The sequence below is a fragment of the Stegodyphus dumicola genome, chromosome 5 (genome assembly GCF_044657685.1).
Source record: "Stegodyphus dumicola isolate Sdum_Otavi_A_Nest chromosome 5, ASM4465768v1".
NCBI lineage: Eukaryota > Metazoa > Arthropoda > Arachnida > Araneae > Eresidae > Stegodyphus > Stegodyphus dumicola.
This window is the reverse complement of record NC_140772.1, coordinates 74,699,090-74,724,327: the sequence shown is the minus strand read 5'-3', so window position 1 is coordinate 74,724,327 and position 25,238 is coordinate 74,699,090. Positions and strand designations below refer to the sequence as shown.

General features: G+C 30.6%; 1 protein-coding gene across 2 annotated transcripts in view; it reads left to right on the top strand.

Annotated features, from left to right (window-relative positions):
- Window positions 1-24,312, top strand: part of LOC118205271 (uncharacterized) — a 180,407-nt gene extending 156,095 nt beyond the window's left edge. For both annotated transcript variants that reach the window (XM_085816784.1, XM_035377572.2), the window contains exons 7-10: window positions 3,244-3,403; window positions 6,546-6,651; window positions 11,030-12,266; window positions 21,292-24,312. In XM_085816784.1, the coding sequence (XP_085672910.1) occupies window positions 3,244-3,403; window positions 6,546-6,651; window positions 11,030-12,248 (1,485 nt within the window). In that variant the 3' untranslated portion in view covers window positions 12,249-12,266; window positions 21,292-24,312. The remainder of the gene's footprint in view (window positions 1-3,243; window positions 3,404-6,545; window positions 6,652-11,029; window positions 12,267-21,291) is intronic.
- Window positions 24,313-25,238: the final 926 nt, after the last annotated feature.

The following is a 25,238-nucleotide window of genomic DNA, read 5'->3' as shown; positions in this document are numbered from 1 at the left end:
CACATTTTTAAATCTACATCTTCCAAAGCGTTGGTGTGGTCGAAGTGGAGCTGCCGGCAACGTCTTCTACTCTTGGCCACCGAGATCTCCGGACTTGACACCGTGCAATTTTTTTCTATGGGGTTTTATGAAAGACAAGGTGTTTGTGCCTCCCATGTCCAAAATAACTGAAGAACTCAAAGTATGCATTTGTAATGCGTTTGCGTCGGTGACTGAAACTTCAGAATGTATGGCGTGAAATGGACTACCGCCTAGATGTTGTCCATGTGATCAAGGGAAGCCACGTAGAACATTTATGACGTATGTATACAAAATTTTGAAGTTCCCTCTACATTATGTGTTAATCTTAAAGATAAATTTGGTTTCAATAAATAATTATAGCCATTTGAAATCGCTGTATTTATTTTGACGTACCCTGTATATCTGAGAACAGCCAACACCTTCTTAAATACAAGCCTCCCTACTGAAGGCTCGTAGTTTAGTAACGTCACAAACTGTTGGCCTTCTCGATGGGGTGCGAAAAATCGCCCCTAAACCAAGGCCATCTAGATGGCATTAGCAAGTTAGGGGAATTTCGTCCTTGGTCGTGAGAAGGCGCGTGAACCAAATCTCCTTAATTTGATATTGATATTTTTTTTTTTCCGATTTCAATCATGCCTTTAAAGTGCTGTGTGCTGTTACGCCGAGAAAATTATTGTGACGGTTCTAAAGTATCAGTATATAGATTTCCTGAGCAACAAGATGTATTACATAGATGGTTAAAATCGATACCGCGAGAAAATTTTACCATTTCGAAGTATTCTTGGGCAAGTTAAGCCTAACTTGAAATTTAAATTTATTAAGGTATTTGCTTCTACATTTGAAAGGATGGATAAGTTAATATTAAGGAATTTCATTTTTATAGAATACATTGTATATAATATTGTGTAATTACGTATCGATTAGTATAATTATGTATCGAATTGTATGGTTAATAATTATGTATCGAATTGTATGCTAAATATTTACTTACTTTTTAAAATGTCCAATTTTTTACTTTTTGATTAATTTTATAACTTGGAACTTTTAACTTCATATGTATATGGCAGCAAATGAAATTATTTAGCTTAATATTTAATATATTTTGGTATTAAAAGTTTTTCTAAAGAAACTGTGAAGACAATAATATGCTTATGGTTTTTTAAATTGTAATATAAAGTGCACAGTTTTGCATAAAACAAGAAATAATTTAAATTCCTAATGCATGAAAATTCAATTATTAAAACTTATGTTACTAAGAATCCTTTCCTCCCCCCCCCCCCCCCCGAGTGGGAGACAAACACACATATGCTTGCTATTACCTGTTTTGTTAAAATATAAATTGCATTACTAGAAATCCTACTTTTATTACTTTAAAATTAGTAATTAGGTAATTATAGTAATCTGAGTGAGCTTTCATCATGTCTAAAAAATGGTAAGATACCTGATGATTTAACAGTTGTGATTAAAGAAAATAGTATATTTTTTCTCCAGATAAGCACAGAATTTGCTCCTTTTATTTCTGCATCAGTCGTTATCCATGATGATCTGTAAGTGGAAGCATATTTTAGAGATATTCCATTAACAAAAATTAGTAACCGTGAATTCCCTTTAAAAATTAATGATGTGCATAATCTCTGTTCATTGCTTAAAGAAGTTGCAAAAATTAAAGGTGATAATAATGAAAACAGCTTTAAAAATTTATTATTCGTAACTCAAGGCCTTCGTGAATTAGAAAAAATGCCCCTGAACATAAAAAAGAAAGTAGTTCAGTTTATATTTGAGCAGATGACATTACTCGTTTTGCATAAAAATAATAATAGGTATAGTTCTGATCTGTTAATATTATCAAGTCTGATGTTTTCAATTTCTCCACACTGCTATAAATTTTTAAGAAATAGTGCATATGTTACTTTGCCACATCCTTCTACATTGAAAAGAATGTATTCTGAATATAATGTTGATCTAAAGTGGAGCAAACTCCTAAGAATTTCCTGAATTATGCTAAGGAAAAAAATCTGCTTTTTAGACAAAAACGATAATATGTCACTTGTTGACGAAATTCACATTAAGCCATTCTTAGATTTCAAAGGTGAAAATATAACAGGAATGTAGCAAAATATAATTGTGAAAACGCTGCTAATTCTACTTGTGTTTTTATGCTGTAGAGTATTAAGATTTTCATGTGAGGATGTTATAAGTATTGTCCCAGTAGAATCATTATCAGCTCAATTTTTGTATATTCAATTTTCAATATTGTGAAAATAATAAAAGGTTTAGAAAATTTAGGTTTTTCGTGTAATATGTGTGCTTATAAATCTACCCTGCTAAAATTTAAAAACTTCTAATATCCTTAAAAATATTTCCACACATCCTTCTTATATATTTTTTATGCAGTTAAGTGACTTGAATATTATTAGTATGGAGAGAGATTCCAACATTACCTCAAGTCCTTATCAAAAGTCAACCAGTACTTTAAAGCATTATTTTAACTGTAAACATACAATATAAGATCACACAAAAATTAATAATATATATTTTGTGCAAAGGAAAATGTTTCCAATATTATATCCACGAACGAATTGAAAATATATATTTTCAATATATATAAAGTAAAAAAAGAAAAATAATATGTATCTACATCATTAGAAAATACCCTTCTGTTAGTAAAGCTTTAAAAACATATATAGTTTAAAGACAGGTAGTAGGTGACCAACGGCGATTGTCAGCCGCCAGTTTGTGACGTCACGATCTCGTAGTTGGGCTTCTGTTTAAGAAGGTGTTGGAACAGCACTGTGTGTTATTTTTACATTGTTTATAGTATCTTAGAGATATTTGTGATTTTTTTGGGGTACTTTGGTTTGCACATCTCATTTTTTATTACTCTGACTTCAGAATTTGATAAATTATGAAATATTTTAAATATTACTAGCATTTGTAATTATTAATATCAATTATATTATATAAAATATTTAAATATATTTTGCAAGTTAAATTATATATTTTAGTTGGTCATATATTTACTTACCTCAGTATTACTAAATCACAGTTTTATCTCAATTTTCTAATCCATATTAGGGTTGATAACATATGTATATGTTAAATTTATTTTATTTTATTTGATACAAATTTTTTGGCACACTGGGTGCAAAGTAATTTTGTAAGAAACATCTAGAAAGAACATAAGTGGAATTGTTGATATTAAATGCAGTTACTATTTTATAGATGGATCGTGGTTCTTTCTCTATGGGACAAAAAATTCTTACTTGGCTTTGTCCTGCAGTTCATACTATTCTTTCTGATGGTCTCCTGCCATCAGTACAAGGCTTTTTTGGACCATTACCAAATTCTCCATGGAAAGTTGCTGGGGCCTCAATCAAGCAAGGCATGTTTATTATTATTATTATTATTATTTAAATTTTTTATTGCAATGTTATATCTTTCTATATTTTAAGCCTCCTCTTTTGTTAATACATATTTTAAGATGTTATTTATTGCATACATTTTCTGATTATCGATGCAATGTATTAGTAGAAATTAGAGACATGGCCTAAGCAAATATTAAAATTAGAATTAATATTCTAAACTAAAAAGATATTCAAAGCAATCAATTTTTATATCCATGGATTGACCAGTGTCATTGCTGACATTGTATTTAAGTTGTATATTTTTACAATTTAATCTTTTAAATTGAAGATTTTTTATTTAAAATATGTGTTAAGTAGAAAAGAAATGTGACTTGAGAATAAACAACCTGTTAAGTAGCATATTTAAAAAAAAAAAAAAAAAAAAAAAAAAATTGTATTACCTTGCTTCTAAAGTAAAATTAGAATTAATTAATAGTAAATAGAATAAGTTACGTTTAAAACTAGTATTATTAAAAAAGCACAAGGTGATCTGTGTTAATTAAAATTAGGCAAAAATCAACTTTTTTTCTCTCATACATTTTTAATTGAAAAGATTTTTATCACATTGATTTTGAAAAGCTTTTATCACTTATAAGGGTTATCAGACATGGTTCCTTTCTCTTCAGGAGAGGAAAAAACCTATTTGCATTTTCTGGTCAGACACAAGTGCAAAAATGTTTTTGCGTGTGTCTGAATGCCCTCAAAATCTGTGCCAGGAAAAGGTTGCTTTTTTGGCCTAAATTTTAATTTTATGTTGCCGTGCTTCTCTTTCATTTGATAACACATTGGGTAATCAGGAGTGCATTTTATTACAAAATATTACTGCTGAGAATGTTCGTTCAGCAATTGTTTATGCAAGTTGAAACTTGATTATCAATTCTTTTTTAATACTTAATAAAATTAAATTATTATTTAATTTAATAAAGTTTGTTTCTGAAAAGGGAGAACAATGTGTGTTTTCATTAGCAGTTGAATTTGACAGAATTACTTAAATTTAAGCCAAGATTATAAGTGAAGTATTTTTATGATAAAAAAAGTCAATTTTCATTATAAAAAGACGATGTCAGACAATTTTGTCATTGGCACCTGCTTTAAAAATTGTAATATATTTATTTAATTAAAATTTTAATATTTGTATTTATTTTATACTTAATTTATTAAATAAAAAGGTTTTTCTTCTAATATGCGATTGATTAAATATTAAATTAAGTACTTAAGGACCTTTCCATCTTATCTGAACTGAAGCCTTCTTAATTTTTGCCAAGCTAGCACAATGGAAAAGGAAGGCTGGATGAGTGTCAGATTTTAATGGGTTTGAGAATTTGATAGAAGATTATTAATGACTGCTCAGATTTGGAAAAAGCAAGAAATTTCATAAGTATGTGTGTATAGAGAGAAAGATTGAAAAAATAATAAACTTTCAAATATCGTTTCTCGTTGTGTGGGGACCATCTCTGAAAGTGACTAGTATTTCTCTAAACATAAATAAACTTTGTTATAGAACTTTAATTCTCTTAGCGAAGCATCTCCGCAGAAGACCAAAATCCTCTAAACCAATGGTCAGTTATCTTAGAGAAGGTTATCTACAAATAACAAAATAAAGTAGGGAATAACAGAATCAGAATAAAGTAGGGAATTTACTGAAAATGGTTTCAGCACTGAGAGTAAAAGGATTTTAAGAATGTAAAATTTTACTTTTGTCGGGTCTGTGGTTAAAATTTATGTACTTCATCTTTGTAAATTATTTTAGCACCTTTTATTATTATATTTATAGATCATTCTTATTTGTAATTAATAGTTTTAATGCCAATTTTAATAATTTTACAGCTGATCCCCTAGAAATTATTCATTGCTTACATCTCGCTGAATTTTGTAGGAAGAAGTAGAGACTTTTAAAATATAGTAACTTTTTTATTCACATTAATAGCATGCAAATGAATATTTTACTAATTGGATTTCTTACTGTGTTGCTATTATGATGAAACATTTAAATTTTACATTTGCAAAACCTTTCTACCGTAGCACTGAAGAAGTTCTCATAAAATTCTATACTTTTTTCGAGAAACTGTGTAATTGGAAGATTTGTAATTGTAGATACTAAAATCAATATTTAAAGAAATAAGCTACTTTCACTGCCTTTTTTTAATGCATTGTGTTAGTACTAACCAGGGCCGTTCCTAGCAGGGAAGGGGGGCTGCAGCACGTAAAAGTACACGGGCAGCAAAAATCAGGGGTCGCATTACTATGTCTAAATATTTTAAACTCATTGTAAGTACTTGTCATATGTAAGTACTTTTTATACAATTTGTTATGTGGGAGTATTTAGTGAGTATGAAATAAAAACTTCATAAATCATTGAGCATATTTTTTTTTTTTTTTTTTTTTTTTTTTTTTTTTTTTTAATTTGGGGGCGGTAAGCATAGGAAAGTACACGGGCAGCCAATGACCTAGGAACGGCCCTGGTACTAACACTAATCATGAGCAGTTAAATGTAAAGCTAGTTATACATGTAATACATGGCTGTTTGAGGTACATTTTCGGTAGTGTATGAATATTAATGGTCTTCAATATCTTATATTGTGGAGATTTTTAAAACAAGAACAATTTTATAAAAAATTTATAATTACATTAAAATAATAATATGCTTAATTTTATTTTATTGCATACTAGACCATAAGCTTTTTTTGGAATGAGCTGTCCATTAATTTTTTAGAGAAGAGGTAGTTAATTTGCTTTGAAATATTTTGTCTAAAAAATATGAGATTTGAAATAGTTTTGTACTTATAAAGTAGAGAGTGAGGTTTTAAATTTTGTAAATGGTAGAATATAAACATCAAGTATATAAGTATGTTTTGAACATAGTGTGATAAAAACCTCTGCAGAACATGCTGGAAGTTAAAAAAAAATAATGTTCTCTTGCTTGTAACTAACAAAGTACCTCCTGTATACCTGATTTTACATTTAATAGTTTTAGTGTCTAATAATCCTCAATGATCTGTTCATTTATAGAGACTGCATCATTTTTGTATGTGAGCTTAATTTTTTTTTATTTGTTTGTCTATGAACATATGTATCCTGATGGATATTTAGAGTGATTCTGTGATATTTTTTTGTTTGCAGGAGAAACTAGGAAAGATGTAGAGGATCTACTTAATCATGTGAACTCAGAAAAGTTATTGACTGACAGTACATACCGGTTTAATGCTTTCATCATTGGTTTACTGAAGTAAGTTTTCGTAAAAGTAAAAAGATATTTAATTGCTGTTTATTTTGCATGAAAATATTCTTGAATAACAAAATTAAGTATGGCATCATAAGAAATAAATTTTTCCTTGTTGCACAGGGGTCTTTATTCATTATTTCTGTTATCTTTCATGTCTTGGATAAATATTTAAATGTAGGAAGTTTAAAAGGAAGTGTAATTGATTTGAAGAGGGAAAATACTAAGTGTAATAATGTTTGAAAGTAAAATGGGAGAATACATTAATACTTGAATGGTTTATATAATATCTAAAAGTTAAACAAAATTTAACTTTTATACATGAAATGTAGCAAAAATACTCTTGTGTAAGAAGCATGTGATTGGTTTTAAGAAGTCATTTGCAAAAGAAATGTGTAAACATTTAATTAATTATTGAATTATAATTATGTGTTTTTAATGAGATATTTTTATAAAATTTTGTGCTTGTATTCTGTTTGTTTCTTGGGGAAGTATTCTGTTTTTTTCTTTAAGAAGACTTGATATTTGGAGGTAATTTAGCACTTTGAGGAGAAATATATTGCAAAATGGGAGTCCATGTTTTGAAGTTACTAGCCAATTTGCAACAGTCATTATGAAAATTTCTTTTAATAACTTTGCTTGAAATTTAATACACATCCGTTATGTATGTGTGTGTATATATATATATATATGCAAGGCATTTTTTTAAAAGTAAATACATTTTTAAAATTCTGGCACAGCAGTGTTTCAGTTGATTTTCTGCATGTGCTCATTGTTTATCAACATCTGCTGGCAAACCACAGGCATCATTATGGAAACTTTAATGGTGTTAGCATCTCTTTTTGAGTATTTAAAATGGCTCTGCCGGCTGTGAACTGTGATCAGTCATTCATTTTCTCAGTACAAAAGATTTGAAAGCAGCTGAAATTGTGATCATAAGATTAGCAAAGTATATGAAAAAAACATTATGAACAAAACAGCAGCACAGAAATGGGTTAAAGCTTCTAAAGATGGCTGCGTAAATGTTAATGATGATGAATGGAGTGGGCAAAAATCTGTCATTACTGAAGATAATTGTGGAGAAAGTTGATGAATAAGTGAAACGGAACAGACACTTTATGATTTTTTGATTATCTGATGAACTTCCTTGGGTTTCATATAGTGTTCTGTGTAAAATTGTGAACAAACGCTTAAATTATAAAAAAATATTACCATACTGGGTGCCAAAAATGTTGACAGACATGCACAAAACACTTGAACTGTCCTTCAGGAGTGCAGTGAGGACTGTGATGACTTTTTAAGCTAAATTGTCACAGCCAATAAAACATGGGTAGCCGGCACTACACCAGAATTGAAGCAGCAGTCCATGGTCATTATCACTCAAGAAGTTCAAATAAACAGTTCCAGTCCCGAAAATCATGTGTACTGTTTTTTGAGTGAGGAAGAGGGTGTTGTTTGTGTGTTTTTTGCCTCGTGGTGACATAATGAATTCTATGACATATTGTCAGACCTTAAACAAACTGTGGCATGCAATCTGAGTAAGTGTTATATGCTGAGTAGAGGAATTGTTTCGCTTCATGACAACGCCCATCTACAGGTGGCTAAATGAACTCAAGATCTCATCATGTCATTTCACAGGGAACAACTTAATCACCCCCTCCATACAGTCCTGATCTACCACCTGTTCCTGCATTTGAAGAAGCATCTTCGTCATTACAACAGTGATGAGGTTAAAATGACCATGTTGCGGTGGGTGTCAAATGAAGTGGCAGACTTCTAAGAAGAGGGATTTCATTTGGTTTGGTTTATGTGATTACGAGAAAGCCTCGAGGGCTATCTGGCTAAGGGGAGGGATGGCTTTGTAGAGGACTTTCTAATTGAAAATGGCTCGTAGAGCATTCACTACAAGTTACACATGGGAAAAACAACGAAAACGCCCATGCAGCCAGCCCGTTCATAGGATTTGAAACTCAGACCAAACTACCAGTGTTTAGTGACTTTACCACTTGGATGCTTGTGGGCCTTGAAGAGGGATTTCAAAAGACTGGTTATATGATATGATAAGTGCCTTAATATTAGCACAAATTGTGTAGAAAAATAGGTTGAGGTACAGACTTCCATATAAAAATTAAAATGGTAAGAAAATTCTACTTGTTTCTTTTTAATTTTTAAATGGTACTTACTTTAAAAACGTGTGTTGTGTGTGCATATATATATATATGCACACACAAGGTACGTTATATATATATATATATATATATATATATATATATGCATTATATATATATATATATGCACACACAAGGCATGTTTTATATATATATATATATATCTGTTAAAAATATTTCATGCATTTATTTACATGGATATTGATTCATAAGGAAACTAGTGTATTAATTTTAAAATGGGGAAGTATTTTATCCTTATTGTTTAATTTTGTTCTTAATAAGAAACTTAAGCCAAAGTTTTCTTATTAAAAATAATTTTACTTATAAACATTATATCTTCATCTAATTTATTATTAAAAATATTCAAACTTGCATTATTGTCATAAGAATGAATTATATAGTATCCCATTTTTCTGGAAAAACATCTTTAGTGCTTTAATTCTGCAAATAGTAATTATTTTTGTGGAAAAGATAAACAGTTATTCTTTCTATGAAAAGAGAAAAAAAAAAAAAAAAACTAGTAAAAAAAATCCTCTTGCTATAAATTTTTTCAAGTGAGGTAAATAATATTTATAGTAAAGTCAAAACACAATTAATATTACAGAATTCGTATGGGTACTGTGAGATAATGTAATGTGATTGTTTTCTTTTAAACTACATTCCAAATAAAAGGATTTTAAAAGATTGCCTTCAGTATGCCTGCCATGATGAGTAAGAAATGTAAGGATGTTTTAATTGAAGATAAACTGAATGCAATCCCTCCTCACAAAAAAAAAAAAAAAAAAAAAAAAGGAAAATAAATAATATGTTGTTTAATGAAAACATAAGGTGGCTGAATAAGATAAGACTATATTCCTGGACCACTGAACACAGAAGTTAACCGATATTAAGGATAAATATTGTAACTTAAGTATTTATGTATCATTAATGTTTTTAAAAGTTTGACAGATTTGTTTTGTTAATATTAGATTTGTGTACCCTTCTTTCAAAATATTTTGGAAAAGAAATAATACATTTCATATACAGTCAAAAGTCTTTAATCCGGACTCGTCGGGACTTCGGTGATTCCGGATTATCGATTTTTCCGGATTATAGATCATCAGTTTAAATCTGGTAAGATGGCATGCAGAAATTATAAAATTAAAAGTATGAAATCGTAATTTATAAAATAGTGAGCAATTATGATCTAAAGGGTATCAAAATTTACAAAAAAAAAAAAGCTTAATATTTATTTGTTTACTTTATGAAACATTTCTTCCAACGCGCGCATGCGTAAAGCATACATTTCGCATAGCTGAAATTAGAAAATTGCCACCAGAAAACTATTTGATTTGTATTCGTGATATTTATAATGATGAGGAATTTGATTTAAATCATATCAAAGACGGAGTACATCGAGATAAAATACTACATTTAATAAGGAATTATAAGCGGAATAAAGTAAAAACATCTGCCCTGAAGATAACGATAGTGCTGACAGATGAACTTCCAGTTCATTGCGCGCCGCGACGTTCCCCCTCCCCCTTCCCCCCGCGCAGAGCAGCGTGAAATTGATAAACAGATTTCGGAACGGTTAGATAAACAAAGGATATGCCTTATTATCTATTTTTTGCAGCAATTCCACTTTTTGTTTGATGGACATCGAAACATACTTTCGTTTTGTAGATCCTTTGCGAGCTCCAGCATCGGAAATTCTATTTGACATAATCGAAAGTTCAAGCTTACTTTTATAAAATTGCTCTTACAGTCTGCAAAAAATAATAAGCCGGATCCAATTCGAAGATTAAGGAACAACACAATCATTAACATTAACTGAAATAGATAATTAGATAATTTTAGCTTATACCATCCGTTATACATTAAACGCGCACGCAAAAACGTATTCTGCGCTTGCGCACACCCATATGTGCAGTCGTAAAGGTCTTACGCGCTCGTGTAAACGCCTCATGCGCAGAAAGTTTTTAGCTTTGAGGTCCGGATTATGGGTGTCCGAATTAATGACTTTTGACTGTATGTAATAATGTTACCTCATTTGTATTATGAAACAGATAATTGATGATTTCTGTGTATAAATTTACTTTATTTGTGTGACCCATATTAACTTGTTAAAATTTAGGTAAAACTTTGTGAATTGTATTTTGTTTTGTTTTGATACAAATTTGTAAATTTTCATATTTTGTTTGCACATGTTAATAACTGAAATGCTTTTTCCCTAGTCTTGGCTGTTTTGAATGGTGGCTAGGTCACTTATGTGCATGCCAGAGTCTCATCTGTCATCATTATCACCCTACAGCCCTGCTCAGTCTTCTAGCACTTCCAGCTGCAGTTCATTTACGTCATGAGCTGAAAGAACTAGTTAGTCCATTATCAACTCTGCCATTCAATCTAGATTTGATATTTGAAACTAAAGTTACTTCTGGAGAAAGCTGGAAAAAATACAATGAAAATAATTTCAAAACATCTAATGGTGAATTCCATCATAATTCTAAAGTTACAAAGGATCATGAAGAAAGAAGTCTTACGGATCTTAATTTGCAGTTTTCTCCTTATAAACAAGCCATGGGGAATAAGATAAATGACTTTAGTCTGAAAACTAAGCATCATCAGGCACTTTCTCCATGTAATAATGTAATGAATATTAGGAGTGATGTTGAAGAGTGCCATGAAAACCAAGTTTGGCCTGGGATAACTATTAACCCTTTTCCAAATGCCAAATTTGCTGAAGAATTTAATGTTGCTAGTCAAAATAAGAAAGAAAAAAACCACAGTGGTCGAAGTGGTATGGCAATGAATTTTCTTAGAGATACTTTACTTCCTCGTGATACCGATCAAAATAGAAAAGGTGATATACCACAGTTCTCACTCTGTTCTAGCACAGACAGTGGGTGCAGTTCTCAGATAGATCATGTAAATCATGCACCATCACCTTCAAATGCTACTGATGATTCCCCAAATGTAGATGTTAAAGAAGGGCAACAGTTCAAAATGTTGCGGCAAAAATGGGAAAAGATAAGCCATGGCATCAATAAACAAGTGCTAAATAAAACGTCCTCTCCTAAAATTTCAGCTGCTAAACCCACTATCTCAAGTAATTCAAAAACAAAGAAAAAAGCAGAGATATCTCCTCCTAGACAAGCTCATGTTGCAAAAGAAGTAGCTATTCCAAAAACACCTACCAAATCTTTATCTCAGACACCACCAAGTAAGAGAGCACAGATGCGAACAAACACACATCCTTCCAATGAAATGAAGTTAGTGACACCAGATGTTGTAGCATCATCTCAAGTACCTAATGAAATAACGGAAAAAAGAAAATCACAGATCCCTACTTTGAAGTTCTCTAAGAGCCCTCAACTTAAGTCAATGATTCCTGTGCAAAAAGTGGGTACAAGAGCACGATCAGCAAACAGAGATCCACGTTTTCCATCTGACTAGGATCATGCAAATAATAATGTGAGTATTAGCTTCATTTTTAATGTTGTTTGCATAAATCTTCGTAATTTGAAAAAAATTGAAAATATACCTTCATTGTTTTATATTTATTTATTTATATATAGAAACATAATATGGAGAACACAGGGAGGGGCAGTAATGTTTTCATTATTTTGTTTATAAATTATTCTTCCTTGCAAATTTTTGTTTAATCTTTAGGAACAAAGCATACTTATATCCATCCAGTCACCTATTATTTCAGTTTTTCATGCATACATATATATAATAAGAGGATCAATTTTTAAGTAAGGTAGGTCCATTTTGCAATAAAAAAGAAAAAAACAATTTTTAAACTTGGATCGGTTTCAGAATTTACATAGAATTTGCTATTTTTCTGCATAATTTCCTGTGTATAAACTTTTATCACAACAAATAACAAGATTTTGGGGGACCCTTCTGGTGGAGATCGCCAGTTGGGGACCCTTCTGGTGGAGATCGCCAGTTATTCGCAGTCATTTCAGTTCTTCATCAGCAGGTTTCATTTCTCCTTGCCATTTGCTCAGATTTACTATTTGCATGAATTTGGGTCTGAGCTGCCAGCACCAAATTGTAAATGCTTATAAAGGTCAGCTAGAGCTCAATTTGTCATGGACTTTTTACCTTCCTTGAAGGATTTCACCTATATTAGCATTCTACTGTCACTGTGCATTCATCATGCACTTCATATATCTGGAATTGAATACCTGCAGTTTTCATATTTCTTCTGTTAAAAACCAGATGACTGATTGTCTATTATATCAGCAGGGCACTCAATTTTCTTAAACATTCTAGTCTTATACTATGAAGCAAGATTGACACTGTGAATGCAGGTATCATTAGATTCTGTGCAAAAAGTGCTGAGAGCACGCATGCACACTCATTCTCATGCAGATGTGAAATCTTAAATGGCACTTACAAAAAGACTGTATTTAAAACATACTCTATATATACCTGTATATAGAGGTACATGTGTAAAACATAACCTGTGAATAAATTAATAGAAATATTTCATCTGTTCATTTCTGTGGATGTAATTACTTAGTGGTTTAAAAATGATTCCAGCATGATAAGCATCAAATATATAAGTAGTCTAAGAAAGAAGTGAGTTTAGTGTCATTGAGATTTGAAGTTGCTTGTTCTAATTATTCACCAATGTGAAGTGATATGTTCAATCTGGACAGAAAGAATGAATCCACCCCATTGAATTGAGGTAAATGCAGAGTTGTTAACTTTCTTGATTTAGGCGGAAGACTTCCGATTTCCGACATATTTCTTCCGACATTCTCTTATTAAAACTGCTCGCAATTTTTATGTAGCTAGGCTTTGTTATTCGTGTAGCCCCCCTCCCCCAAAATGATTTTGGGTGTCTGAAAGCACTTGCTTTTTTTTTTTTTTTTTTTTTTTTTTTTTTTTTTTTTTAAATCTAGATTACATATAAAGGGAAACTGAAGTAATTTCATCAGTGAGAAATTCTGGCATGCTTCTGCGTTATGAGTGAGAGCGCATGTGTCCGAAAATGTCGTGCTACAGTTCTTCAATGAGCATTGAGCATTACTGTGTGCCATCTGGCATATATTAGCCAATGAGCTCAAAGGCAGATTGAGGTTGTTATTTCATTCATCTTATTGTTGATTGGTGTGAGTACACATGCTTTCGAGAAATAGTTTTAAGAAATTACAATCTTTCGTTTTAGTTGTCTCTGAGAAACATGTAAAATACTCATGTACTTTGCAAAAATCATACATAGAGGACTTTCCTTCTATTATTTCCTCAAGGAAATACAGGGTATTTCTTAAATCCCAGACCCATTTTGAATTTTAATAACTCATAAAATAATAAAGATAGATTAAAATTAATAGCACAAATGGTTAGATAGACTGAAACAGTTTCCTGACCCTTGTCAATTAACTTCCACGTGTGCTCCCTTCGCCGCACGGAGAATATCAAGTCGATATTCAATTTCATGCCAGGTACTGGCAAGCATGTCGTGATCCACAGAGACTATTGCGGTTGTAATTCTGGCTTTCAGGTCATCAATGTTCGACACTCTCCTCCTGTAAACGTTGTCCTTTACAAATCCCCAAAGGAAAAAGTCTAGCGGCATTATATCAGAACACAACATTGCAATAGTTGCCAAAAACAAAAGAGAGAAAAATGCAATTAATAAGCAGACGATATTTAGAAAAGTACAGATATTTAGACTGGAAAATGAAATTATCTGAAATTAACCACACACACAGACAATATTTACAAAAGTAAAGATATTCAAACCTGAAAAGGAAAAATATAAATTATTCCATCAATAAATGCCATAATTTTGTTTATATCTTCATTATTTTAGGAGTTATTAAACATCAAAATGGGTCCGGGACTTTATAAACACCCTGTATAATAAATTTGCAATGTGTACCGTTTATCATTAAGATTTTCCAATTTCACAGAGTGGAAGGGCTGATGTTCTCAAATGTTAGCATGCACAAAAACACTAGAAAAAGATAAGTTCTATTAAAGAAATAAATAAAATTTTTTGTGGAAATAAAGGACCAAGAAATTATTAATGCAGAATAATTGTTCTCTGCCTTTTTACTGGAGCACAACCGACCACCGAATGCATTGGATCATGCTACAACTTTATTTAGAAAAATGTTTTGCGATAATGACATCGCTATACTTAAGTGCAAGAAATAAAGCATATGCAGTTGTTAAAGAAATCATTTTGAAAAATATATCTTCAGTTGATTGCATTAAAACAGTTTCAATCTGCCTCTCTACGGATGGAAGCAATAATATTGATTCAAAACTGTATCCAGTTGTTTCTTTTTTTTTAATCCAGTGTCTTCAGAAACTGAGAGTCGTTTACTTTCTGCCCCCCACTTTAGAAGGACAGTCGACAGGCTTTAATGTACTAATTATTAAAACTTTAAAAGCAATTTCTATGGATAATTGCTTAACAGTTGTTGCTGATAAAACAGCAGTAATGGTAGGCTTGAAGACTGATGTTGCAGGCATCTTGAAAAAGAAAAATTCAAATCTGCAAATTATGAAGTGCACCTTTCACCTCTTAAATTTAGCAGCTGAAAAGGGGGCAATGAATGTGGATGAACATATTGTTGATATTAATTATTATCTTGAAAGGAAGGAAAAATTGAAACAATTCCAACAGCTGTATAATATTGTGAAATATGAAAAAATTTGAAACAGGTATATACATGCTGGCTATCCTTAAAGAAATGTTTATCTAGAGTCCTCGACTAGTGGAATCCACTTCTTTTATTTTTTAAAGAACAAGTATATGCTTCTAGAGTTAAGATAAAAGGCTGTACTGAAATATATAAAATACCTAAAGTAAATGGAGATGTAGTTACTACTTCCACTGTTAAAAATAGGTTTGAGAAAAATAAAGTAATTTCTGAACCAGAGCAATTTAAATTGGCAGCTCTCAAAATAATACTACAAAATATAAGATACAGATTTCTCTCAAAATAAAAAAAAAATTCCCTAACAAGGAAACATTTTCCGATTACTGTAAGTTCATCTTGTGAAGAATGAATATTTAGTTTTTGTTTTTGTACCTTAATAAAGCTTTTTGCTTTTTTATACAATTCATTTTGCCATCATTTGATGTTTTTAACATGATTCTACTGTTTTGCAATCAATGATTTATGATCTCCTTAAAGACATTTTATCAAAGTTTGTAAAATTAATCTTTGTTTTATTTTCCAATTCTATATATGATGCAATTTATGGTGAAATAGAAGATCAGAAGAAAGATGATGATTTAGTAATAGGAGCTGCAACTAACAAAGCAGTGAAAGAACTTTCAGAGAAAGACAAAAAAAAAAAAAAAAAAGTTTTATTTCCATGTTAGAAGCTACTTCTAATGAATATGTGATATATAATGCATAAATTTTCAAGTAATGATGAAGTGATTTTATACTAAAATTGCAGATGTTTCTGCTCTAGCAAATGCATCTTTTTCTGATTTAAGATAATTTTTGAATCTATTTCCAATTTTACTTAGGAAGGTCGATGATATTGATGTTGCAACTGATTTAGTTGCAGTCGCAATTTTGCAGTTTATAATTATAAAACTTGGGTAATGTTATAAAACCAGATATGATAGACACCCAGTGAAGTTTAATTGGAAAACTGAAATATGCTGATGGAATTTTAAAGTGAACTGTCTAGAATTATATTAAGATAGAATAATGTTGGCCATCCTGACAATTGACCACAGTAATGCAGAGAGAGTGCGAGAAGATTTTTAGTGTAACAAAAACAAGGACTTAATATAGATCTAATATTAGTAATGGCACATTAAAAAAACAAAAGCAGGCTTACACGACAATTGCTATAAACAGAATTATGAAGTTTCTTTCTTAATCAAAGTAAAATCTACCACTATTCAGAGCATTTGTACAAAGTATTATTTTTTGTTAAAAGATACAAATAACAAAAATGTTTTTTTTACATGTAAGTATTTTGCATTTAAGAATTGGTAAAATTTCAGATATTAATTAGTAACTATTTAAAGCTGATTCATTATTAAAACATACATTTTTATCATTTAAAAATATTTTTTTGTTGAGAATATTAAAAAAATACATTTTTATCATTTAAAAACATTGTTGTTGAGAGAAAAATTTTCTGGTTTCTTAGAAGTCTCTCGATTTTTTAGTGTCATAGGTTGGCAAGTACGTAAATGAATGGTATGTTAGTTTAATGATTTAGTTCAACAAAACAAATAATAGGGGACATCCTGTATTAAGGTTGGGCAGAGCCTTAGTACTACAATGCATTCTGAATACTTGACAGGAGTGCAGCTACTGTCAATCATTTGTAAATAGTAGAATCTAACTTTCAAGTGTGTGGAAGTTAAATACTATTCTATACTGAACCTGGCATCATTAGGATTTACTAGTTGGCATTAAATGGTAATATTCAGCCTAGAAGTGTAATGTCTTGACATTCAGTTTTGTAAACTATTAGTCCAAATTCAGCAAAATACACAAAAATTTAAAATGCATCCTAAACTTTTTTTCATGCAAATCAAATGATTCATGTATTATTTATAGGAATAGTGTATTGGAATTATAAAGCACTAAACAGTAACAATTATATAGTGCTACATTGTAACACACTAGTGTATAACTTCTTAATTCTAATACATTCTAATACATTAAAATGCTTGCAGTATTAAATGTGACCAGTATTCCAAGGCAAAGTAAATATATTTGGATTAATCCTTTAAAAATATCACTTACTCTCAAACATTTACTATTTTGCCATCAGACCTCCAAAATCAGTTTATTATTGTACCTAGCAGGCTTGTGTTGCTTGGAAGAAATCCTGCTGAAAAGAAAGCAGACATTCCTAACTTCACGCTATTTTTCTCAAACTGTAATTTTGACTACAGTTTATTTTAAATTGGAATTGCTTTAATATTCTCTTTTCTAGTTTTTTGGGGGGCTCCCCCCTTTTCTTGGTCATCCTAAAAGTCTATTACAGTCAAAAGTCGTTAATTCGGACACCCATAATCCGGACCTCAAAGCTAAAAACTTTCTGCGCATGCGCCCCGTTGACACATGCGCATAGGCGTTTACACGTGCGTGTAAGACCTCTTACGACTGTGCATTTGCATGTGCGCAAGCGCAGAATACGTTTTCGCGTGCGCGTTTTATGTATAATGGACGGTATAATCTAAAATTATCTAATTATCTATTTCAGTTAATGTTGATGATTGCGTTGTTCCTTAATCTTCGAATTGGATCCGGCTTATTATTTTTTGCAGACTGTAAGAGCAATTTTATAAAAGTAAACTTGAACTTTCGATTATGTCAAATAGAATTTCCAAATCTGGAGCTCCCAAAGGATCTACAAAACGAAAGTATGTTTCGATGTCCGTCAAACAAAAAGTGGAATTGCTGCAAAAAATGGATAAAGACATGAAGAATGTGACAGAGAGTTTAGTGAAAACGAAAAACATTTCAATTGACAAGTTAGTCGGTATTCTCGGCAAAGCAATTAACAGGACTTGAACAGCGGAACTTTGTAACTGAACAAAAAATTATGTCTGTTTATAGAATTAAAGAGAAAGTATTATCACATAAAACGAAGCAACTTAAACAACTTACATCGAAAGAAATGTTTAATAAAGTAAACAAATAAATATTAAGCTTTTTTTTGTAAATTTTGATACCCTTTAGATCATAATTGTTCTTTATTTCATAAATTACGGTTTCATTTTTTAAATTTTAGAATTTCTGCATGCCATCTTACGCGATTTAAACTGATGATCTATAATTCGGAAAAATCGATAATCCGGAATCGCCGAAGTCCCGACGAGTCCGGATTAACGACATTTGATTGTATATATAAATAAAACTAACAATTTTAACTCAGCAATCTTAATTACTGTCACTTAGTAAAACATTACTTGGATTTAGTGCTAAAATATCATTAATCTTGAAAATAGAAATGTAACTGGATGGAAAATTAGGTTTTCTTCGATTAACTATTGTTGTAAACTCTTCATAAGTAATCGTTAAACACCTTTTCAAATAAATTTAAAAAAAATTAGTGTCAGCCTTGCATAGTATACTAAAGTATGGAACTTATGGAGGGATAAATTTTCAGCTGATTTTGAGATAAATATTAGTTAAATATTCATCTTGCTTGTTGTAATGCTGTACAAATATTTCAGTTTTCAATATTTTTTGGAAGAAAGGTGTGTGTATGTGTGAGAGAGAGAGAGAGAAGAATAGCAGTTCTTTTACCACATTGTGCAAAAAATCAGAGAGGTAATGTTGTGAGTTTATATATGAAACAACTTCAAGAATTATAACATTTATTCTGAAGTTTGTAAAATCGCAGCATATAACATACTGAAAATTCCCTGCCTTTCAGTGTTTAAAGCAGAAGTAAAAAAAAAAAAAACGTGTCTATATTAATTATAGTACTGTTATATTTTCAATACAGTGACATTACATTAAATTATATTTTAAATTTGGTGACAGTGGCTGATGATAAGGACTTATATACTGCATGCGCCTTGCTTGCCCTCAGTTGGTCACTGTTGGTTTATATGAATAAAGCAAATTGAGTTTTTTACAGAGTAAATATTGTTACCAAATGTCCAATTTCAAATCTTTTCTCACCCTAGTCTGTGTGAGATTAAATTTGCAGAAATGTATTTCTGTCTTGCATTATTCCAGTCATAGTTCTTAAATACTTCTTGTATTTATATAATTCTGTTTGTCATAAAAAATTTTAGTAAGTAAGGGAACTTGAATTCAAGTTGTCATAGTATTCAAATGAGACCCAAAATAAATGTTATTATGTTTAATTATGTTTAATTTTGTGGAATTTTTAGTGTCCCAGATTTCTCTAATTAGCTAGGCAACAGTGAAATTGCACATGCTCCAACCTATAGCTAGTTTGATGGAAACTATAGCTAGTATAATAGCTAGTTTGATGGAAGCATATACAAACTTTAGAAGAAATGTGCGACAATATAATGTATTATGAATGAAACATAAATTTTGCTTCATAGAAAGTTCAGAAGTGTCTGAAAAATCTGTGAATTTTTTAATATTAACAATAACAATGTTTGATATTTATAGTTTCTTGTCTGTTGAACCTTCCCAGCATTTGACATGAATCATTAAAGGAAGACTGATATAACTTGCAAGCTTCTTTGTGTGGAAGCTGTTACTATTTAAATCAGTTTATATAGTCCATTATATCTGTTTAAAATTTTTATCAAATAATAAACCATTCAGCTTTGGAGGATAAGTAAGTTTGTGCAGTATTTGTGAGCATTGCATGTTTATGATGGTATCTCATTGTCATAAAGATACTGATAAAAAAATAATGTGTTTGAGGTTTCTAAAGCATTTCCAGTGCTTTGGCAGGATTAATTTTGAAAACCAATTAATATATTGTTCAGAAGTTACGAATTAGAATTCTACTCGTATAGTTTTATGACCAATTGTTAACCATGAATAGATTGCTTCAGTATCAACAGTGTAGAATTTAGTTAAAAAGACCAGTGAAGCTAATGTAATAAGTCTTTCTGTTATTTTCAGCAAGTTGTTTGTATTTTCTCATGGCAAGGCAGAAAGCACTCACTTTTGCACGAATGACTGGAAAAAATGTGCATAATGTTATTAAAGTTAATATTAGTTTGGCAGTATATGATTCCTTTCAGAGTCCACTGATCTTCATATGTGTACCTAAATAGTCATTAAACATACGTTTTGCATCCAAGCATTAAAGAAAATAGTGATTTATCTTTGTGTTTTAGAATAGAATTCTGAATTATCCTATTTGGTATAGCTAAATCATTTCAAGACATTTCTTTGTCTATTTTTATTTGAGATTGCAGTACAGATTACAAATCATATCCTTGTTTCTCAGTTTTTAAATGAATATATTTACAGAATTTAAAAATTGTTGCTTATATGCTTGAGTAAATAGGATTCATTAAACAATATTCATTTCGCAAAAGTGACTTGACCAGAATTTTTTATTTTTTCATTGAAAATGAGTCTGATTAAATAAGAAATTCACAAAGAAACTTGCTTTAAATTTAATTCAAAAAAGTGTTTGCAGAATCATTGGGGAAGGTAATGGGCAGTATGTTCTTTAACAATTATGCATTAATGTGTCTTGATAATTTGTTTTTGTTAGACATGCAAAACTAATTCAACTGCTCTATTTATATATTGTATAAAGATGTAGGTTATAGTAAAATATTTATTGCATTATTTTTGTAAGTGGAATATTGGGCAACATAATTGTTATACAAATATGCTATGAACAAAACAGTGTTCAACAAAGGTGAGAGTTTTAACAATTTGAAAAGAAGCAATTACATGGTTTTTCAATAAAGAAGTATGTCATTACTATTTTGTTGAACTTTTCTATTGTAAGAATTTTAATGATATTGTGTGTTTGAGTATCAGTGTTAAAATGCAGTTTGTGATTTTTTTAAAATTTTTTCCAGGTGAAGTGCTTATGTGTGCATTTACACCTGATATGATTTAGATGCACTCTACTTCAGTGTTCGGGTGTTCATGTCAGTGGCATAGCATCAGCTACCAGTTTTATAAGCTATTGGATTATTGCCTTATTCCCGACCACTGAACTTTTCTTGTTCTAGCTTTGAACAGAAACTTGTACTTTCAGCAGTAAAAGTTATAATTTATTACTCGTGTGTTAATAAAAGGAAAAGAAAATTCAAGAATTTTGTTCCAAATCTGCATTTGTAAATGTGTTTATATGAAAGTTTTTATTTTATGTACATTTTATGATTCATTTGCAGGATGTATAGTTTTGTTGCATTTATGAACTAAATATATTCAGTGCTATTTGCTTTCAGCAATTCAAAAATATTATATCATTCCTCTGTAAATTTTTTTGTGCAGGCAAAAGTATTTGATTTATGCTTTCTATGTGTACAGTTAAGTAAGCTTTAACTATCAAAATGTTGCACGTAAGAAAACCGTAACTAGTCTATTCATCATTGTCATTTGGATAATGTTGCATTAGACTGTAGGTTTGTTCATGTGCCCCTCTTCTTCCTACTATAAAATGAGCATAGTAGTTTGCTGAATGAACTTGCGCATGTATAGAGCACCCACCTATCAAGTGTAGTCCCCTTGTTTCGAATGCTTAAAATCTATTGTTGCTTCACATGTGTAGTTTAAAATGTATTGCAGAATATAGTTGTGATCTAAACCCTTTACTGGATTGCTTTGTTTTCACCTGTTTAAGGACTTATATGAAGTTTAAGATTTTAACATGTGACAAATTTGATGTTTTCTGTAAATATGAGAAAAATATTTATGTTTTTTAGTTTTAAATGATAGGAAGACTAAACCTGTCTTGTCAGATACTTGCCTTTATAAATACAGTGGTTTAGAAAATCTTATTGTCTAGTAATTATAAAACAATTACATTGTATGAATATCCCAAGCCACTGTTTCTTTTGTTGTGCAGAAAAATGCATCTTACTTAATTTTGCATAGGCATTTGTTCAGTGCACATGATTTATCAAAAAGCAGCTTTTTAAATCATACTGATGATTTCTGTAAATAATCATACACTCTTGTCTGTCACTGTAATAATTGTTGTATCCAAAATTATGTCAATATCCATTCAGTATTCAAGAACTGAAATATGTGAACGCATTTTGAATGTTTACTGCCCATTCCAATGTAAATCTTAAGTTTCTAAAAATGTGTCCTCCCTTTTTTTAATACAGAGTCAATTCTTGAAACAAAAGTACTTAAAGTTATAAAATATATATCTTCAAGTAGATTGTAGAACAGTCTGGAAACTGAATATAATATGCTGCTGCTACTTAAGGAAATGGAGAAGAAATCTTCCTCTTTTTTTTTTAAGGTAATGATCTTATTGAACTAATCTAAAATCATTCATTATGGAAGATAAACAAACTTTCTTAGAGTTATCTTATAATGCACTATGTCCAATTCGAGTTTAGATGAATGTTTCTTGTTCATTATGTATCTTGTTACTAACTTTTATGTTCTTGTTCTAATTTTTAAGATGACTTTGAGATTAAATTAAAAATTAAGTATAACTGGACCTTACTAGTATTTAATATCATTTAAAAGTAAATTGTTAAGTTTTTTTTAAGTATATACTTCATTTTTGATAGTACAGGTTGTACTTCTTTAATCCTCTGTGGTCTAGCAAATCCATAAACCAAGCATATTTTGAATCTACCACCAGTAAGATTGTTGATTTGCAGCCGAATTGATCCTGCTTAAGAAACTGGGATTCAAAATTTGTATATCAAGTGTTGTATTCAGTTGTAATGTTGCTTTTTAGGTTATTAACTAAAAACCTAAGATGTGTAAAAGATGGTGCAAAAATGCAAATATAAGTCATTATACTATATGCATTAAAATGTGGAATTAATGACAAAATTATATAAAGAACATGTGTAAAAATATTGTGTGGATACTATGGGAATAGATCGTTTTCTGTGTGTAATATAAACAAAAGTAGAAGATACAGCCTTTTGGACTGAAAATGGAACTCGGAGAATTTGAAAGTTCTGGAACCTTCTTTAGGAACAATAATGGAAATATTATTTTAACTTTGATATGACAGTACAAATATAAGACATGAGCTGGACAAGTTTTTTCCGTAGTGCACAGGATATTTTTGTAGGGTATGTTTCTATTCTGTCTGGTTTGAAAATGGGCCTGTTCCAAGACTGCTAGATTTTAGAAGTACAGTCTATAAAATAGGTTATTTTCTGATAAATATAAATCGTTTGAAGATAATACTTTATTTTTTCTTAGTTTTTTAATCTCATGAAATTACTCTGTATGCCTTTTATGTGTAAAATTTGTGATATTAGTGGATTATTGCTTAGTGTATCATTAGCAGTGTAAGTCAGGTATCTATTTACAAAAAAATAAAAAATAGATGCCTTCTTAAAATTGTATCAGTGAGAAAAATCCCTGTCAAAGCTAGTATAAAATATATACATGCATGATGTATGTAAAAATGCTCTTATACTTTTATTTTTTTTACAGCTGTGAAATATTGTGTGGATACTATGAATGCTATGATTGTTGGATGGAAAATTTTACAGCTGTGCCATAATATTAATATTATTAAAAAATTAAATAAGAAAGGTGTATTTAAAAATCTAGTTTTACATTGTAATAACTCCTGCATCTTGATTTATGCTTTGGCCAACTGAAGTTGAAATTCCTAAAAGTGTTGCTTATTGTTCTGTCAGCATCCACTGTTATGTAAGGTTTTAAACTTTTTTTTTTTTTTTTTTTTTTTTTTTTTTTTAATGTGAAATCTAAGAGCAATCCAGTCTTATTCCACCAGCAGTGAAACTGTACAAGATACAATGCAGGGTGGACTTGATCCTTTGTCATTTAATTGAATTATGATCAAAATTACTATATATTGTTGTCATTAATTGTGTGTTTGCAAAAACTCACCCAAATCTAAAATAAAGCACTTGAATCTGTAATGGTGTTTGGCATATCTTTTCATTAATTCCAAGTATTTTACAGCTGGGCCATAATGATAAGATATAGTAATAGCTAAGAATTTTAGGAAATGTCATTCATGTATATGCATATTTCAGAAGGTTAATTGTGTTAATAAACGTAGGGGAATTATTTCATTTAATAAATTTTGACAAAAATTTGCCAACTGTTAAATTGTATATGAGATTTGTAGAAAGCCAATTCATATTATTCTTTCCATATTATCCATTAATGAATTCTCGGTATCTGCAGTTGCATTCTGTTTTTCCTTAACAGTTTCAAATTTTTTATTGCTTTCCGATTTATGTTTTCTGTGAGAAAATACACTGTTCATCATTAAAATTGCTATACCAGGAAGGAATGCAAATAACAGAATGATATTTTTAAAACATACATTGTAGTAGAGACTGCCTAGACGGGAAACTGATATGTTACTCTGAATGTGTTACCGAAAGGTCGGGGTTTGAATGTCGGAGAAGGTACGGATGTAATTTGTTTGTCTTCTCATAGGAGGTAACGGTGGCCACCTATTAAATCTTGGATGTATTTCTCAGGCGATGAAGGCGCATAAAGAGGACAACCAAACAAAAAATCACAAGGCAGACAAAAATCATCTGGAGATGGGGAATAGCCGGTAGTCTGGTGTTTCTCTTTGACCCGAGTATGATTTCGGCAACTTTCTGAGCAGGCTTTTCCAGGTGAGAATCCCTTCTGATGATGGATAGTTGTGTCCTCTGATGCTGAAAGCATCTGTTGTTTTTGAAGTCCAAGAAAAAATTGTATTTCCTTAAAAAGTCCAATTCGAGTATGCAAGGATCTGTTATCTCTGCCGTGTGATGGTAGGTGGCACTTCCAAACATGATGTTCACGTTTAACTTCCCATCTATGTCGATTTTATCACCAGGCG